Below are 19,990 nucleotides of genomic sequence, written 5' to 3'. Positions count from 1 at the left end.
ATGAATCCACCACAGGTATACATGTGTTCCCCATCCTGAACCCTCCTCCCTCCTCCCTCCCCATTCCATCCCTCTGGGTCGTCCCAGTGCACCAGCCCCAAGCATCCAGTATTGTGCATCGAACCTGGACTGGCAACTCATTTCATACATGATATTTTACATGTTTCAATGCCATTCTCCCAAATCTTCCCACCCTCTCCCTCTGCCACAGAGTCCATAAGACTGTTCTATACATCAGTGTCTCTTTTGCTGTCTCGTACACAGGGTTATTGTTACCATCTTTCTAAATTCCATATATATGCGTTAGTATACTGTATTGGTGTTTTTCTTTCTGGCTTACTTCACTCTGTATAATAGGCTCCAGTTTCATCCACCTCATTAGAACTGATTCAAATGTATTCTTTTTAATGGCTGAGTAATACTCCATTGTGTATATGTACCACAGCTTTCTTATCCATTCATCTGCTGATGGACATCTAGGTTGCTTCCATGTCCTGGCTATTATAAACAGTGTTGCGATGAACATTGGGGTACTCGTGTCTCTTTCCCTTCTGGTTTCCTCAGTGTGTATGCCCAGCAGTGGGATTGCTGGATCATAAGGCAGGTCTATTTCCAGTTTTTTAAGGAATCTCCACACTGTTCTCCATAGTGGCTGTACTAGTTTGCATTCCCACCAACAGTGTAAGAGGGTTCCCTTTTCTCCACACCCTCTCCAGCATTTATTACTTGTAGACTTTTGGATCACAGCCATTCTGACTGGTGTGAAATGGTACCTCATAGTGGTTTTGATTTGCATTTCTCTGATAATGAGTGATGTTGAGCATCTTTTCATGTGTTTGTTAGCCATCTGTATGTCTTCTTTGGAGAAATGTCTCTTTAGTTCTTTGGCCCATTTTTTGATTGGGTCATTTATTTTTCTGGAGTTGAGCTGTAGGAGTTGCTTGTATATTCTCGAGATTAGTTGTTTGTCAGTTGCTTCATTTGCTATTATCTTCTCCCATTCTGAAGGCTGTCTTTTCACCTTGCTAATAGTTTCCTTTGATGTGCAGAAGCTTTTAAGGTTAATTAGGTCCCATTTGTTTATTTTTGCTTTTATTTCCAATATTCTGGGAGGTGGGTCATAGAGGATCCTGCTGTGATGTATGTCAGAGAGTGTTTTGCCTATGTTCTCCTCTAGGAGTTTTATAGTTTCTGGTCTTACGTTGAGATCTTTAATCCATTTTGAGTTTATTTTTGTGTATGGTGTTAGAAAGTGTTCTAGTTTCATTCTTTTACAAGTGGTTGACCAGAGTTCCCAGCACCACTTGTTAAAGAGATTGTCTTTAATCCATTGTATATTCTTGCCTCCTTTGTCAAAGATAAGGTGTCCATATGTGCGTGGATTTATCTCTGGGCTTTCTATTTTGTTCCATTGATCTATATTTCTGTCTTTGTGCCAGTACCATACTGTCTTGATAACTGTGGCTTTGTAGTAGAGCCTGAAGTCAGGTAGGTTGATTCCTCCAGTTCCATTCTTCTTTCTCAAGATCGCTTTGGCTATTCGAGGTTTTTTGTTTTTCCATACAAATTGTGAAATTATTTGTTCTAGCTCTGTGAAGAATGCTGTTGGTAGCTTGATAGGGATTGCATTGAATCTATAGATTGCTTTGGGTAGTATACTCATTTTCACTATATTGATTCTTCCAATCCATGAACATGGTATATTTCTCCATCTATTAGTGTCCTCTTTGATTTCTTTCACCAGTGTTTTATAGTTTTCTATATATAGGTCTTTAGATTCTTTAGGTAGATATATTCCTAAGTATTTTATTCTTTCCGTTGCAATGGTGAATGGAATTGTTTCCTTAATTTCTCTTTCTGTTTTCTCATTATTAGTGTATAGGAATGCAAGGGATTTCTGTGTGTTGATTTTATATCCTGCAACTTTACTATAGTCATTGATTAGTTCTAGTAATTTTCTGGTGGAGTCTTTAGGGTTTTCTATGTAGAGGATCATGTCATCTGCAAACAGTGAGAGCTTTACTTCTTCTTTTCCAATTTGGATTCCTTTTATTTCTTTTTCTGTTCTGATTGCTGTGGCCAAAACTTCCAAAACTATGTTGAACAGTAATGGTGAAAGTGGGCACCCTTGTCTTGTTCCTGACTTTAGAGGAAATGCTTTCAATTTTTCACCATTGAGGATAATGTTTGCTGTGGGTTTGTCATATATAGCTTTGATTATGTTGAGGTATGTTCCTTCTATTCCTGCTTTCTGGAGAGTTTTTATCATAAATGGATGTTGAATTTTGTCAAAGGCTTTCTCTGCATCTATTGAGGTAATCATATGGTTTTTATTTTTCAATTTGTTAATGTGGTGTATTACATTGATTGATTTGTGGATATTGAAGAATCCTTGCATCCCTGGGATAAAGCCCACTTGGTCATGGTGTATGATCTTTTTAATGTGTTGTTGGATTCTGATTGCTAGAATTTTGTTAAGGATTTTTGCATCTATGTTCATCAGTGATATTGGCCTGTAGTTTTCTTTTTTTGTGGGATCTTTGTCAGGTTTTGGTATTAGGGTGATGGTGGCCTCATAGAATGAGTTTGGAAGTTTACCATCCTCTGCAATTTTCTGGAAGAGTTTGAGCAGGATAGGTGTTAGCTCTTCTCTAAATTTTTGGTAGAATTCAGCTGTGAAGCCGTCTGGACCTGGGCTTTTGTTTGCCGGAAGATTTTTTATTACCGTTTCAATTTCCGTGCTTGTGATGGGTCTGTTAAGATTTTCTATTTCTTCCTGGTCGAGTTTTGGAAAGTTGTACTTTTCTAAGAATTTGTCCATTTCTTCCATGTTGTCCATTTTATTGGCATATAATTGTTGATAGTAGTCTCTTATGATCCTTTGTATTTCTGTGTTGTCTGTTGTGATCTCTCCATTTTCATTTCTAATTTTATTGATTTGATTTTTCTCCCTTTGTTTCTTGATGAGTCTGGCTAATGGTTTGTCAATTTTATTTATCCTCTCAAAGAACCAGCTTTTGGTTTTGTTGATTTTTGCTATGGTCTCTTTTGTTTCTTTTGCATTTATTTCTGCTCTAATTTTTAAGATTTCTTTCCTTCTACTAACCCTGGGGTTCTTCATTTCTTCCTTTTCTAGTTGCTTTAGGTGTAGAGTTAGGTTATTTATTTGACTTTTTTCTTGTTTCTTGAGGTGTGCCTGTATTGCTATGAACTTTCCCGTTAGGACTGCTTTTACCGTGTCCCACAGGTTTTGGGTTGTTGTGTTTTCATTTTCATTCGTTTCTATGCAAATTTTGATTTCTTTTTTGATTTCTTCTGTGATTTGTTGGTTATTCAGCAGTGTGTTGTTCAGCCTCCATATGTTGGATTTTTTAATAGTTTTTCTCCTGTAATTGAGATATAATCTTACTGCATTGTGGTCAGAAAAGATGCTTGGAATGATTTCTATTTTTTTGAATTTACCAAGGCTAGCTTTATGGCCCAGGATGTGATCTATCCTGGAGAAGGTTCCATGTGCGCTTGAGAAGAAGGTGAAATTCATTGTTTTGGGATGAAATGTCCTATAGATATCAATTAGGTCTAACTGGTCTATTGTATCGTTTAAAGTTTGTGTTTCCTTGTTAATTTTCTGTTTAGTTGATCTATCCATAGGTGTGAGTGGGGTATTAAAGTCTCCCACTATTATTGTGTTATTGTTAATTTCTTCTTTCATACTTGTTAGCATTTGTCTTACATACTGCGGTGCTCCCGTGTTGGGTGCATATATATTTATAATTGTTATATCTTCTTCTTGGATTGATCCTTTGATCATTATGTAGTGACCATCTTTGTCTCTTTTCACAGTCTTTGTTTTAAAGTCTATTTTATCTGATATGAGTATTGCTACTCCTGCTTTCTTTTGGTCCCTATTTGCATGGAAAATCTTTTTCCAGCCCTTCACTTTCAGTCTGTATGTGTCCCCTGTTTTGAGGTGGGTCTCTTGTAGACAACATATGTAGGGGTCTTGTTTTTGTATCCATTCAGCCAGTCCCAAACAGGATAAACCCAAGGCGAAACACCCCAAGACACATAGTAATCAAATTAACAAAGATCAAACACAAAGAACAAATATTAAAAGCAGTAAGGGAAAAACAACAAATAACACACAAGGGAATACCCATAAGGATAACAGCTGATCTTTCAATAGAAACTCTTCAAGCCAGGAGGGAGTGGCAAGACATACTTAAAATGATGAAAGAAAATAACCTACAGCCCAGATTATTGTACCCAGCAAGGATCTCATTTGAGTATGAAGGAAAAATCAAAAGCTTTTCAGACAAGCAAAAGCTGAGAGAATTCTGCACCACCAAACCAGCTCTCCAACAAATACTAAAGGATATTCTCTAGACAGGAAACACAAAAATTGTGTATAAATTCGAACCCAAAACAATAAAGTAAATGGCAACGGGGTCATACTTATCAGTAATTACCTTAAACGTAAATGGTATCTTGTATGTTAAACCATGGGATTAAATAAACTTAGTATCATTGGTCGCCTACAATTTAAAGGTTTAGAAACAAAGATTTGGGGAATAAGTTGTTTCCTGTCTTTAAATGTATTGTTGGAGCACAGTGCTTAGTTCCAGATACTGTAACTGATACTGAGCATCTCTCTCTTGGCATCAGGAGTTTGAAGTTGTGGGAAGCAAGATAAATTTGAAAGGTTCAGAGTATAAAATGTAATCTAATTGAATATATATATTTGATGTCTTATTTCTTAATAATTGAAAATGGTTGACTTGGTGCAAACATGCTTAGTTGCTAAGTCGATTTCTGTGTTATAAGTGGACATTTGATAAGCAGTCGCTCAGTCGTGTCTGACTCTTTGTGACCTCATGGACTGTAGCCTATCAGGCTCCTCTGTCCATGGGATTTTCCAGGCAAGAGTGCTGGAGTGGATTGCCATTTCCTTCTCCAGGGGATCTTCCCGACCCAGGAATCGAACCTGGGTCTCCCGCATTGCAGGCAGACGCTTTACCATCTGAGCCACCAGGGAAGCCCATTTGATAGGCAGATATTCTTTATTACTTACGTTTGAAATATAGGAAAAGCAGAGACCTAGATGGAAATAAAAGTAAACTTTACTTACATGTCACAAGCATTTATTTTCTCTGATTTACTTTTGCCTAAAGTAATTACTTTGAAACTGTTGACAGCATAGATTTGAAAATGCATTTACAACAGTGATTATCCCTAAGCAGCATAATGTATCATCTGTCCTTTTTATTTGGCTTTATTCGTATGTCTTCTACAGATAGGGGGAGGTAAAATAAAGCCCTATATTTGTAAGGAAGGCATTTTACTTTCTTTTTGCAAACTGTTTTCCACCTTTATTACAAGATAGTTTTTCTGTTGAGTTCCTCTCTTTGAGAGCCTTTTCGTTTCCTTCATTTAAGTACCAAGATTGTGGAGGTTTTTTGTCTTTACCTTTGCCTTGCTATTCTCTCACAGTGATAGAGTTATACCGACTTTCCCTCTGGTACATTTAATACATATGATATTAGACAGTTCTCTGGAACTATTCAAGTAGACATGAAATTTTACTCAAATAAGTATTTATTTGAGCATTGAGTTAGGTATCTATGATGCCTTATCTTCCACTCTCTGCTCAGTAAACTAAGAGTGTTGTCTCTAAACTGTTTCTGACTCATCTAAAGGTTAATGTAGCAGAAAATAAAATTTATCTTCAATTTTACCTTATTGTGGAATCATTCAGGGGTGGAATGTCATTATCTGACATATTCTGAACACCTTTTGGGGAATAATGCTTAATCTGCATCTGTCTGTATTATTGAGAAGATACAGGGAAAAGTCAATAGTATAAATTATGTTTCTCACATTTGAATTGAACCTGATATGAACACCTGATATAACATATATAGTGTTATCCTTAGTGGACACTCAGTAAATACTCGTTCATTAAGTAAGGAGACGGGTTCTGTATTCAGCTCTGCCACTTAATAGACAGTTTTCCTTCTTCTGTACACACTCTTTTAGAACTCAACTGGTTTGCATCTCACTAAGACAAATTAGAGGGCCAAATAATACAATGGGTCAAAATACTGAGTGTTTTCATATATATGGAATCTAAAGAGATGGCACTGGTGAATTTACTTTCAGGGTGGCAAAGGAGAAACAGACATAGAAAACAGACCTGTAGACATGGGGGGAGGAGAGGAGGGAGAAGGGAGATGTATGGAGAGAGTAACATAGAAATTTACAGTACCATGTGTAAAACAGGCAGCCAGTGGGAATTTGCTGTGTGATTCAGGGAAGTCAAACAGGGCCTCTGTGACGGGCTGAAGGGTGGGGGGCAGGGAGGGAGGGGACATGGGTGTACCTATGGCTGATTCTTGTTGATGTATGACAGAAAGCCACAAAATTATATAAGCAGTTATCCTTCAGTTAAAACATTAAAAATGAAAATACTGAATGTTTTAAAGGAAAACAGCTGGCACTGGCACGGCGTGCTAGTCTGAAGGGGGGAGGGCGAGACCTGATGTGCTGCTTTGGGATACACTGGCCAGATAGGGTGTAGAGAGATCGTGGTTTAGTCCAAGTGTCAAACCAGGGACATTCTGCAGCAAGAAATGGTTCTGTCATCTGGGAATATAGCCTGGTATAGGACGTAGAGATTGCCTAGGGGCTAGAGTCATTTTATTTCTTTTATGAATAATCCAAAATTCATTTGGCCCTGGGCCAGTGAGGGAGTGGTTAATTTCTGGGATTCTTTAGAATCATTTTGAGAGTAATATCTTTTAAATTATTAGTCTTCCTGTAATTAAATATAGAACATTGAATTTTGACATACACCCTCTGCTTCCTACCCTCTGTCATTTATTTCAAACCCACTCTTAACCCAATACTCCATGGAGCCTCGGTTTTCTTTTTACCTGTTGTTCCATCTGTTGAACAGCTTCTCACCTATGGCACTGTATAAGATAAGAGTGTCTCTGTATGTCAGTTTGCGATCAGTGATCATGTGCCAGGTAAGTTTCTGGCTGTGAAGAAGCTCCTTCAGACTCACTCTAGCATCATGGTAGCACTACTGCTTTTCTCGAAAGAGCCATGCTGCCACCGAGAGCAGGAAAAAGAGTGAACTCTTACCCTCTGTTTTCTTCTCCTCTTGAACTGAAACTGGAGTGTTGTTGTAGTTCTCCTTGTAGTGGGGGGTTTCTCCCTTGGTGCAGTATCAAGGATCGCCGGTTCAGCCCTCGTCCTTCCAGAAAGTAAAGCACCAGCTACCTCTCTCCCTCATGCCTTTCTAAAGTAGCTTCAGTATTTGAGTCTCAGAGAAGGGTTTTAACGGTTCCTAGACTCAAGTCCAGAACAGGTTCCTAGAGGAAGCTTTTCTAGGGTCAGGTTTCCTTGTGGATCTCGTGGTTCGGCTGTCCTTCCTTTGGACACCACAGAGCAGTCTTTTCCCTCTGCGAGATTTCTCAGTTCCTGCTCTCTGGCTTCACAGGATCATGAGATTCAGGCCACTGCTGTGATTTGGTTTCTCCTAGAACCTCACCTCTCTTTTATGGCACCCTTTAACTTTTTATTTTTTTATTTTAATTTTTAAATGTTTTTTGGCTACACCAAGTCTTAGCGGCTGCACACAGGGTCTTTTTAGTTGCCACATGGAGTATCTTTGGTTGCGACGTGTGAACTTAGTTGGAGCATGCAGGATCTAGTTCCCTGACCAGGGATCGAACCCAGGCCCCATGCATCTAATAGCATGGAGTCTTAGCCACTGGACCACCAGGCAAGTCCCTTTGACTCTTTTCAAATCCTGCCACTACTGATGGACTGATGGAACACTTGTTACTGTTTCTCTAGGTAATTTTAAAAATCATCCTTTGGAGGAGACAGATTGAATGAAAAAGAGGTACTAACTTGCCCTGGAAGATTTGACGTAATGTCTCCATTTGCCCTTGCAGATCTAAAATAAAATAGGTTAGAGGAATTTCAGAATGTAAGAATTAGCCAGTAGGCCAGCTTCTAGCTATAATTTTGATGAAAGAATCAAAGAAGAATGACCAGATAACTATTAATACATCTTTTATAAATTTTGGTTTTGATGTCAGCCTTTTATTTTTCTTCAGTTGCTTTAGGTCGTAACCAGCCTTTGAAAAAGGAGAAACCTAAATGGAAAAGCGATTATCCCATGACAGATGGACAGCTGCGCAGCAAGAGAGATGAATTTTGGGATACCGCACCAGCTTTTGAAGGCCGTAAAGAGATTTGGGATGCCTTGAAGGCTGCAGCGCTTGCATTTGAAAGCAATGATCATGAACTGGCACAAGCGATCATTGATGGCGCAAACATAACGTTGCCGCACGGTAGGTCTGGTTATCTTCCCGAACAAAGCAGAGCGTCATCAGCTCCTTTCCAATGGCCAGAAACCAAATAGAAAGTAGTCATTTTCCTACTATGCGTTGTTCTAGCTGTTTTTCTTCAGTGTAGTGAAGAGGAGCATTCCTCTTTGCTTCTTTTAGCTAGAGATAGGTTTACTCTGTGTTTGTGTGTGTGTGTGTGTGTGTGTGTGTGTGTGTGTGTTTTGGTCTCAAGAAAGAGAACACTCAATAAACCTGTATTTTCTTTTTTATATATATTTATTATTTATTTAGCGGCACTTAGCTGTGGCATTGGAGAAGGAACCTTGCCTGGAGAATCCCAGGGACGGGGGAGCCTGATGGGCTGCCGTCACACACAGTCGGACACGACTGAAGCGACTTAGCAGCTGTGGCATGCAGAATCTTTAGTTGTGCCATGTGGGCTCTAGTTCCCCGACCAGGCATCGAACCCGGGCCCCCTGCATTGGGAGCATGGAGTCTTAGCCACTGGACCGCCAGGGAAGTCCCTAAACCTGTATTTTCTAACTTCCATATAATCGAGCTCTCCATCAAGGCTTCCCCCTGCCCCAGTCTTCTGGAGGTTCTACTTCACTGATTTCCTGCTTGCACTAGAGAAGTAATCTCAGATTACATCTCAGAAGCCATAGAGAGTCAGTGAACTCACCTTTAGTCGTTATCCTTCTTCATCGAGGCCTGTTTTCAGCGTAATGAGCAAACCTAAACTTGGAAGTGAGTCTCATGTATTTTTAAGGACAATTCTATGATTGTATCCCTGAGCATTATTAGAAACCTCTCTCCTTTGCTTAGGAATGTGACTCTAAGAACCACCATAAGCTTTGAATGTTTCCAGGGGCACATATATCCTGGACACATGCATATCCTCATATTTAGTCTCCTGGATTAGAAACAAATTTCATGCTATACTAAGATTCAGATGTTAATTTTATATTATAATCTTGTTCTGTTTACTGTATTTATAAATTTTTCTCGTCACTTTTTCAAGTTAATATTTTTCTAAGTTGTCTCTCTTGCTCCTATATATTCCTTTTCTATTCCTTTTTTTGGTTATACTTTTATTGGTTGTTTCTTTTTCAGTATCCTCCTATTTTTTCTCCCCTCCCTCACCTCCCCAGGAATCTTTAGTAAAAGGGAAAAGATTCATATAATCTGAAGAGAAACACAGCTATGGATCAGTATCTTCCTTTATTTGTCTACATTTTGAAAGGAGCAGTGCTGTCCACTGTTTAATTATCTGCTTTATGTCCTTTGATTCCTTTTCAAATAAAGGATGTTCAACTTAGTAACCTTCCCAGTTTTCCAAATCTCCATTAATTTTTTTGAATTAATTGTATATCTAAGAAACTTTTTAAAAATAGATCAGATCAGATCAGTCGCTCAGTCGTGTCCGACTCTTTGCAACCCCATGAATCGCAGCATGCCAGGCCTCCCTGTCCATCACCAACTCCCGGAGTTCACTCAGACTCACGTCCATTGAGTCAGTGATGCCATCCAGCCATCTCATCCTCTGTCGTCCCCTTCTCCTCCTGCCCCCAATCCCTCCCAGCATCAGAGTCTTTTCCAATGAGTCAACTCTTCGCATGAGGTGGCCAAAGTACTGGAATTTCAGCTTTAGCATCATTCCTTCCAAAGAAATCCCAGGGTTGATCTCCTTCAGAATGGACTGGTTGGATCCCCTTATATATATTCCATAGCTATCTTATTCTTTTATTAATGAAAGCTAATTAGGATTGTCTTGGGTTAGTAACATTGGCACCCACTATATATAGATCACTTTTTCTACACAGGTATAAAAATGATCCCTTCTATTTTTGAAAAATTTATAATAGAATGCTATTTTAATATGACTCTTAAGTTGCTGTTTTCATGGATAATCTCTGAATTCTTTACCTCTTACATGACTGAAGTACACATCATTTTGCTCCATTACTTTTTTTAGTTCTATAATTTGTCTTCAGATACTATCTTTATATAATATAAAGGGAAGGGCTTTCCTTTATAATTGATTTTATCATCCTCTTTTTAATGCTTGTGAGTGAGTGAGTGAAAGTTGCTCAGTCGTATCCGACTCTTTGTGGCCCCATGGACTATATATATAGTTCATGGAATTCTCCAGGCCAGAATTCTGGAGTAGGTAGCCTTTCCCTTCTGCAGGGGCTCTTCCCAACCCAGGGATTGAACCCATATCTCCCACATTGCAGGCGGATTCTTTACCAGCTGAGCCACAAGGGACCCCAAGAATACTGGAGTGGGTAGCCTATCCCTTCTCCAGCGGATCCTCCCAACCCAGGAATCAAACCGTGGTCTCTTTCATTACAGGCAGATTCTTTACCAACTGAGCTATCAGGGAAGCCCTTTATCTTCTATTTAAAGCAGAATATATTTGTATTTCTAAGGCTTACAAGTGGAGTTGGGGGTGTTGTTTATCTGTGATTGTCTTAATTTAGAAGCTCAAGACCCAGAACCTTAGAACTTTAACTTCCGTACTTTGTACTTACCATAGTTACCTATGGGAAAATCTGATTTCATTCAATAAATTATGGCCTTGTTTACAAGTTCATGGAGGTATCATAGTTCTGTTTCATTTAAAGTGGGGCCTACACATGGGCTCAATCTCTAAAAACTCAAGTCTCCCACTTCTGCTTTTATCTGCCTGAACTGAAGAGACATGATCCTGGCAGCTCCCGCAACTGACAGATTAAGGAGAATTATTCTGGTAAATTTGAGAATATTAAATGAGCTTCTATTCTTCCCCTCTATGTTAAGGAATATTTTCCACTTTAGCATGAAAGAATCAAATAGACTTTCTTAAGCTTTCTGTTTGAAAGTTCTATAATAACTTCCTGTGTATTATCATTGGTACCCTTGATTGATTTCCCTTGTTCATATCTGAAACTTACCAATAATGTTTGTTGAATGGACTTTTAAATTATGTTTTGTCATATACTCTAACTCACCATCAGTTTATAGCTTAGCTACTTCAGTTCAGTTCAGTCGCTCAGTTGTGTCTGACTCTTTGAGACCCCATGAATCGCAGCACGCCAGGCCTCCCTGTCCATCACAAACTCCCGGAGTCCACTCAAACCCATGTCCATTGAGTCAGTGATGCCATCCAACCATCTCATCCTCTGTCGTCCCCTTCTCCTCCTGCCCTCAATCCCTCCCAGCATCAGGGTCTTTTCCAATGAGTCAGCTCTTCGCATAAGGTGGCCAAAGTATTGGAGTTTCAGCTTCAACATCAGTCCTTCCAGTGAACACCCAGGACTGATCTCCTTTAGGATGGACTGGTTGGATCTCCTTGCAGTCCAAGGGACTCTCAAGAGTCTTCTCCAACACCACAGTTCAAAAGCATCAATTCTTCGGCACTCAGCTTTCTTTTTAGTCCAAATCTCACATCCATACATGACCACAGGAAAAACCATAGCCTTGACTAGACAGACCTTTGTTGGCAAAGTAATGTCTCTGCTTTTTAATATGCTGTCTAGGTTGGTCATAACTTTCCTTCCAAGGAGTAAGCGTCTTTGAATTTCATGGCTGCAATCACCATCTGCAGTGATTTTGGAGCCCAGAAAAATAAAGTCTGACACTGTTTCCACTGTTTCCCCATCTATTTCCCATGAAGTGATGGGACCAGAGGCCATGGTCTTCATTTTTCTGAATGTTGAGCTTTAAACCAACTTTTTCACTCTCCTCTGTTACTTTCATCAAGAAGCTCTTTAGTTCCTCTTCACTTTCTGCCATAAGGGTGGTGTCATCTGCATATCTGAAGTTATTGATATTTCTCCTGGCAATCTTGATTCCAGCTTGTGCTTCCTCCAGCCCAGCGTTTCTCATGATGTACTCTGCATATAAGTTAAATAAGTAGGGTGACAATATACAGCCTTGACGTACTCCTTTTGCTATTTGGAACCAGTCTGTTGTTGCATGTCCAGTTCTAAATGTTGCTTCCTGACCTGCATACAGGTCTCTCAAGAGGCAGATCAGGTGGTCTGGTATTCCCATCTCTTTCAGAATTTTCCAGAGTTTATTGTGATCCACACAGTCAAAGGCTTTGGCATAGTCAATAAAGCAGAAATAGATGTTTTTCTGGAACTCTCTTGCTTTTTTGATGATCCAGCGGATGTTGGCAATTTGATCTCTTGTTCCTCTGCCTTTTCTAAAACCTTCAGTTCAGTTCAGTTCAGTTGCTCAGTCGTGTCCGACTCTTTGCGACCCCGTGAATCGCAGCACACCAGGCCTCCCTGTCCATCACAAACTCAGACTGTTCACTCAGACTCACATCCATCAAGTCAGTGATGCCATCCAGCCATCTCATCCTCTGTCATCCCCTTCTCCTCCTGCCCTCAATCCCTCCCAGCATCAGAGTCTTTTCCAGTGAGTCAGCTCTTCACATGAGGTGGCCAAAGGACTGGAGTTTCAGCTTCAGCATCAGTCTTTCCAATAAACACCCAGGACTGATCTCCTTTAGGATGGACTGGTTGGATCTCCTTGCAGTCCAAGGGACTCTCAAGAGTCTTCTCCAGTACCACAGTTCAAAAGCATCAATTCTTTGGCGCTCAGCCTTCTTCATAGTCCAACTCTCACATCCATACATGACCACAGGAAAAACCATAGCCTTGACTAGACGGACCTTTTTTGGCAAAGTAATATCTCTGCTTTTGAATATGCTATCTAGGTTGGACATAACTTTCCTTCCAAGGAGTAAGCGTCTTTGAATTTCATGGCTGCAATCACCATCTGCAGTGATTTTGGAGCCCAGAAAAGTAAAGTCTGACACTGTTTCCACTGTTTCCCCATCTATTTCCCAGGAAGTGATGGGACCGGATGCCATGATCTTCGTTTTCTGAATGTTGAGCTTTAAACCAACTTTTTCATTCTCCTCCTCCACTTTCATCAAGAGGCTTTTTAGTTCCTCTTCACTTTCTGCCATAAGGGTGGTGTCATCTGCATATCTGAGGTTATTGATATTTCTCCCAGCAATCTTGATTCCAGCTTGTGTTTCTTCCAGTCCAGCATTTCTCATGATGTACTCTGCATATAAGTTAAGCAGGGTGACAGTATACAGCCTTGACGTACTCCTTTTCCTATTTGGAACCAGTCTGTTGTTCCATGTCCAGTTCTAACTCTTGCTTCCTGACCTGCATACAGATTTCTCAAGAGGCAGATCAGGTGGTCTGGTATTCCCATCTCTTTCAGAATTTCCCACAGTTTATTGTGATCCACACAGTCAAAGGCTTTGGCATAGTCAATAAAGCAGAAATAGATGTTTTTTTGGAACTCTCTTGCTTTTTCCATGATCCAGAGGATGTTGTAACATGTTTTTACCTAGACCTCCTCAGTGGTATTGGTGAAATCCCTTCCATCTTTTAGATGTAATTATGTAATTGATATTTTATCTTTGACACATTTTGTTATGTTAAACCATAAAGTCTTAAAGTATTCAGTACTTTATATTTTGAGTTTAAAATATTGCATCGGCTTTAGCTCTTGTTTAGCTCAGGCTTTGGTATGCGACCTAGCCTTATTTCTTGTCTTTACTGTATTACTTATAGCTATGTGCCTTTGGGCAAATCACTTCTGTAAGCTTCAGTCCTCTCATCTATAAAATATGGATATAAGTGCCTGCCTTGGAGTGTGGTTGTATTGATTAAATGCAATGATAACACATGTAAGTTGCTTACCTGGTCCAAAACACAATAAATAGTAGTGCGGATGATTGTATTTCTTAAACTCTGACATTAACAAGTAAATTCCTTGCACCAAAATCTTAAATTATAGATTTCAGTCATTTTCTGGATGTAATATTTACTGGTGACATCTTTCTTTGGTTTTTTAGAATACCCTTCTCTTGGGCATATGCCTGATGGAATTTTGAGGTGGACTTGATTCAGTAGCAGCGGCAGCAATAGATTCATTACTCGGACAGCGAGAGTGAGGACGTGGTTAGCGTGGCGGCGGCGCACACCTGACGTGTGCCTGTGCCCTTCGTCTGCAGCTGTCAGTGTTGCTCACACGCTTACTGAACTGACCATAGACTGACAGCCTGAAGACATCCTAGGATATATGCTCCTTTCTAAAGCATCTCCTTTTTTGTTTTCATCTCATCCTCTCTTCTCTTCCCATAATCTTTTTGTTATCGCACCTGTACTCATATTATCTTCCCAGTATAAATATAAAAAGTTCTTTAAAGTTTAAAAGCCATATGGAAATGTCTTTGTAAATGTGTTTGTAAGTAAGCAAGGGTTGTGCTGTTTTGGTTTGTTGTGTTTAGTGTCAGTGTTGTGTGCATAAAAATTATGTGTTTTTCCATGGCCTTTATTTTTGTGTTTCAAGGAAACAACAAAAAACCTTTTTCCTGTATTTTCTCTTTCGTTTCTTTTTCTAACAGTGGTTCCCTTCATAACTACATTTGTTTTATCTTAATTCCAGTCAGCAGGTCATATTCATTATATTCCTGCCTTGTGCAAGCATAAAATAAGTCTATGCTTTTAAATTATCTTCCTCTGTTATTGTCAGTGAGAAGTCTTTAGTTTGTTTTTCTCAAAAAGCAGTAGCGATTGTGAAGAGGGAAGTTGGTATCCTAAAACTACTGGGGATTTTATATATGAAGGTATGTTTTCACTGTGGAAATTATGACTCAGGTAGAGGATGGTATGAACATGTGTAATAGTTTACTGTTGTGGAAAAAGCTCCCTGGATGATTCTAATGTCTGGTGCTTCTTTTCCACAGCCTCCCCATTCTAGAAGAGCTTTATTTTTCATTATTGACACAGCATTTTTTACTCATGGTCTTAAATTTCTTAGAGCTTATTTTCTTTTTCTAGTTGAGTACTGTTTTTTCACTACCTAAAATTCCCCCAAACAGTATTTTGCCTGTGAAACCAGATTATAGATTAAGTGGCTTGCCCAAATTAGCATAAACAGGGTGAAAAAAAGAGTGGTGGTTTTATTTTCATTTTTCACAGAGTCTGGTTCATAGTGGGTTATTCAGATATTTTCAGTGAAGGCTTGTTCAGAAACAATATATGTTTATCTTGTAACGAGGAGGATTTAATGCTCTTTCTTAAATTACTGTTTAGAAGATTTACAGGGATTTTTAAAATTGCCTGCTTCCTTTCCCTGCCTTCCATGGAAGGTTCCCTGACTTCTAGAAAGGTTTTTTTTTTTCTTTGGCATCTACAATTAGTATGTTTTCCAACTCCCTGTAATTCACATGTAAAAGCTCCCTTCTTTTTTTTTTTTTTTTTTTTTTGACATTGGTCAATTTTATTTTTTTTTCCTCTTTTTTTTTTTTAATTTTATTTTATTTTTAAACTTTACATAACTGTATTAGTTTTGCCAAAAAAGCTCCCTTCTTAACCATCCTTCTGTAGGAGGAGGAGCTGTTCACCACTCCCCAAACACTTTTCTCATACTTAAAGACTTAACCCCAACTTTATTCTTACTTCTTTCTCGTCACTAAACATTACCAGTTCTTCAGATGAACATTTGAAGGCCAATTTCTTTTGTCCTTTTTCATGCTTCAGGATATGAAAAGTAGAAAATGGTATTCTTTAAAACATACCTCTTTTTTAATCACCTTTAAAATACAGGTGGAAAAGGAATTGTCCAGTTTTTTTTTTTTTTTTCTTTTTCCTGGTCTTTCTTACTGCAAAATATATCAAATGTGAATAAATTAAATTACATATAATGTAGTTTAAATTTTTAAAAACCAATGAGTTTATAAGTATCATTAATGGAGCATTTCTGTATTTAGGGAACCAACATGAAAAAAAATCGTGGACTGAGAATCAGAAATAATAAAATACTACCAATTCATGTCTTGAATTGATATTATTTAATTTTCATCCTGTAATAATCACCTTCAACAGTCCCTATTTTAAACAGCTGAGAAAACTGAAGCACAGGGAGGTTATGTCATTTTTCCGAGGTAGAAGTCATGAAATTGGGTTTTAAACTCCAGTCCTAGATCTGACTAACTAAAGCAGTTAAATTACAAGATCAAGTCATTTCATCTGTGTTTTCTATGAAGTTACTGCACAAGTAATCTCCAGTGTTAATTCCATATCTACCATTTTAAGTCCCTCCCACACTATACAGAGTACTTTAAAATTATATAGTTCTATTACTAGTAAAGAGAAACGAGTGAATTCTCTAAGACATGGACAGGCAGGAAATGCATTAGTGTATTAGAGGCCCATTAAGAAGCAAGTCATGAATTCTGAGTCCTTTAAAGGTCCCTATAAGAATTTGTCATTTAATAAACTTAATTCATGAAGATAAAAGTTTAAGAACAGAAGCATGAACCTCCTGTACATACAGGAGAGAGAGGGAATTTTTACCAGACTTGTATCTGGAAATGAAACAGGGTCTTAATAAAGGATCTGATGGCTGATTTATCATAAATTAAATGTATCCTTTTCTTCTCTTTATCTTCAAAAAGACAAAAACGATTTGGAATTACACAATGTAGCTTTATCTGCTCCTCAGCTGCTGTCACCCTTTTTTTCTTCAAATAAAGCAACAAAGTCCCTAAAATAGCTGAGGTGGGAGTTTGTCCCTGACTCAGTAGGCTTGTCTCTGAAGAACTCCTTTCTTCCATTCTGGGTGGTGAGAATGGAGGGAAAGAAGGATTTCTGATGTGGTCTCAAGACATATATTACCTCAACTTCTACTTCTTTTTTTTTCCAAAATGCAATTTGCATTTTTATTTTTGTTTTTTTTTTTGTTTGTTTGTTTTTAATTTTATTTTATTTTTAAACTTTACATAATTGTATTAGTTTTGCCAAATATCAAAATGAATCCGCCACAGGTATACATGTGTTCCCCATCCTGAACCCTCCTCCCTCCTCCCTCCCCATTCCATCCCTCTGGGTCGTCCCAGTGCACCAGCCCCAAGCATCCAGTATCGTGCATCAAACCTGGACTGGCAACTCGTTTCCTACATGATATTTTACATGTTTCAATGCCATTCTCCCAAATCTTCCCACCCTCTCCCTCTCTCTCTGAGTCCATAAGACTGTTCTATACATCAGTGTCTCTTTTGCTGTCTCAACTTCTACTTCTGTAAAGCCGGGTCAGCTAAATAAACCAGATACAAGTGCTGCTGATCTATTCCTCTGTCCTTTTAAGGATCTGGATTTAAAAGATCAGTGTCTTCTTAGAAATGTGGCCAAATGTTCCACAAGCTCTTAGTCATGGTCTAACCTTCATACGACTTTGGTAATGCATCCAGACTAAGTCACTTTTCACTTACGCTTGCTAGAAGAGATAGTCTTGGTGCTTCTGAATCCCGGTCTTAATAGCTAATTTGGTGGGATAAGATACCAGAACCTGCTTCTCCTAGAGCCCGATTACCAGACATAAGCTTAATTTAATTCCCACTAAAGAGTTTGCATGAGGGAGCCTGTAATCTGTTAGTTTTGAAAGACTGCTCATAATATCTGGATGAAGGGTAATTTTGATGGCCCTTTTGACATTGTGGTGTTACAGAGGACCTTGTGAAGCCTAAAGCAGTGGACTCAAACATGATGAAATTGTTTCGTCCTTTGTGATACTGCTATTGGTGAGCTCCCCCGCCCCCTCTTTAGGCTTCACAAGGTCCTCTGTAACACCACAATGTCAAAAGGGCCATCAAAATTACCCTTCATTCAGATATTATTGAGTGTTTCTATGAATTCATTATATGTACTAGTCAGTTTTGCGTGTGTTTTATTATTTAATCCTTAAAACAACTTTGTGAGGTAGATACTGTAGAGGAAACAGACTGACTGTCTAAGATTAGAATCCAAATTAAAATTCTGGTGTGGCAGCTCCAAAGCTACTGTTGGTCCTGTCAGATGCACTGCTCTTCCAGGCTTCTGTTGCTCTGACAGACTGAGCCACGGGTCTAACCCAGTATTCTTTCCTTCCCGTTCTTTGTTACTTCAGATTCTTTTCCTTTTTAACTGTGTCCAGGACACTTGTGTGTCGGTCTTCTGTTGCTTTAGGAAGTCATGGTTTTTGAAGAGTTCATGCTTTCTTGGTCAGTTTGAAAAGCGAAGTCAAAAATAAAGACATCCTTTCTCATCCTTGGAAGAAACCCCAAGTGTGATACAAGCCTTGTAATTCTAGCACACAGCTTTCATGATTAATTTTGGGAGGGAGATTTCTTCTATCAGATTGCCAGTATGTTTTCAATATTATTGATAAATGTTTTCAACACTATTAAGGTATATTGAAGAACACATATTTGAAGTATACAGTTTGATCAGCTTTGACATGTAAACACCCATGACTGACAAAAATTGTAATATCCTCAAAAGCTTCCTTACATAAAAACTGATTTTCAACTTTGATTTTCAAATTTGATCATGTAACACTGCAAGTCTCACATGGTAAAAGTTTGAAGACCTAGTTGGTCTTAAACATAGAGGAAAACCAGTGAGGCCTTTGAATGCTTACAATGATGTCTTTTTTAATCTCAAAGACTGCTTGAGAAACAGTAAAGTGTTAGATGTTATGACATTTAAGAAAGCTATTTTTATTATTTGGTATTTAATTTAGTCCTCTCTTTATAATTTTCTTGTGAAATATTTTGCAGCCAAATTAAAAGCAACCATAGAAAACAAGGAAAATGTAACATCTGAGCCAATCATCTAGATAGAAGATAAATAAAAACAACTTCAAACAATTATGTATGAAATCAGGACAGAAGGTAGTCTTGGCAGCTTTCTTCCTGCCCTGGGGCGCTTTCGGGGCTTCCTGACCGGGGGAAGCAGTGGCCTGGTGGCATTTATCCCTGTGGCCATCTGTCTCTCTCTGCTAGAACTCGGTTGAGGCCTATAATGATGTTGTGAGGAGAAGGAGGAATAAAAGACGGGTGTACTTCCACAAAGAACGTTCGGTGAGCAATCTAAGCAACCCTGGCTAGCACATCTTTAGAACGAGTGGAGAATTGTTAGATGAACTGCACCCTCAGTGGTCAGTGGGTGATAATTAAAAACCTTTTGTAAATTGCAAATGCAAACCCAGCTAGGAGTGATTTTTGGAAAGGTTAAAAAAAAATCCTAATTACCTACTTTTAGAGTGGTCCCTTCCCTTTTGTGTTTATACACAGGGTTTCTTTAAGGGAAACTATCCATCTTCTCACCATACTCTGTTTTTTACACTCTCCTCTCAAATATTGTAGATGAAACATTGACAGCAATATGTCCGTTTTGTCAGTACATGTGGTGGCTTCAGAGCACTGAAACTTCTTAGTCAGCACTTCCTTTTGCCTCCTCTTCTGTATCCTCCTTTGCTCAGTCACTAACAGCTCTGGCAAATGTATTTTTGGGCTGCACTGCGCCTTGTGATTCACGTTTGGCTTTTCATCCCTCTTGTATTTGTCCTCTGCCTTTTTCCAAGAGCATTTCTTCCTCCCCCAGCCGCATCATTAACCTGAGAGTCCAGTAGAGCTGCCACAAGCCCTGAAGCCTTATCCGTGTGCCATGCATTTACTTCTTCAGGAATCAGATTATTTTACTCTGTTACTCTCTGACCCAGGACAAGCTTACCTCTCTCTTCTTCAGTTTTCCCGTTTGTAAAATGAGTATGATAAACTTACTTTA

General features: G+C 38.8%; 1 protein-coding gene across 1 annotated transcript in view; it reads left to right on the top strand.

The window, feature by feature from the left end:
* The window catches only part of UBTD2 (ubiquitin domain containing 2), a 64,667-nt gene that overhangs the window by 39,485 nt on the left and 5,192 nt on the right, over window positions 1-19,990 (top strand). The window contains exon 2 of the mRNA XM_055554446.1: window positions 8,130-8,366. Coding sequence (XP_055410421.1) covers window positions 8,130-8,366 — 237 coding nt within the window. The remainder of the gene's footprint in view (window positions 1-8,129; window positions 8,367-19,990) is intronic.

This window comes from Bubalus kerabau, chromosome 18 (genome assembly GCF_029407905.1).
Source record: "Bubalus kerabau isolate K-KA32 ecotype Philippines breed swamp buffalo chromosome 18, PCC_UOA_SB_1v2, whole genome shotgun sequence".
Taxonomy (NCBI): domain Eukaryota; kingdom Metazoa; phylum Chordata; class Mammalia; order Artiodactyla; family Bovidae; genus Bubalus; species Bubalus kerabau.
Note: the sequence above shows the minus strand (reverse complement) of the source record. Positions and strands in the feature narration are given on the sequence as shown.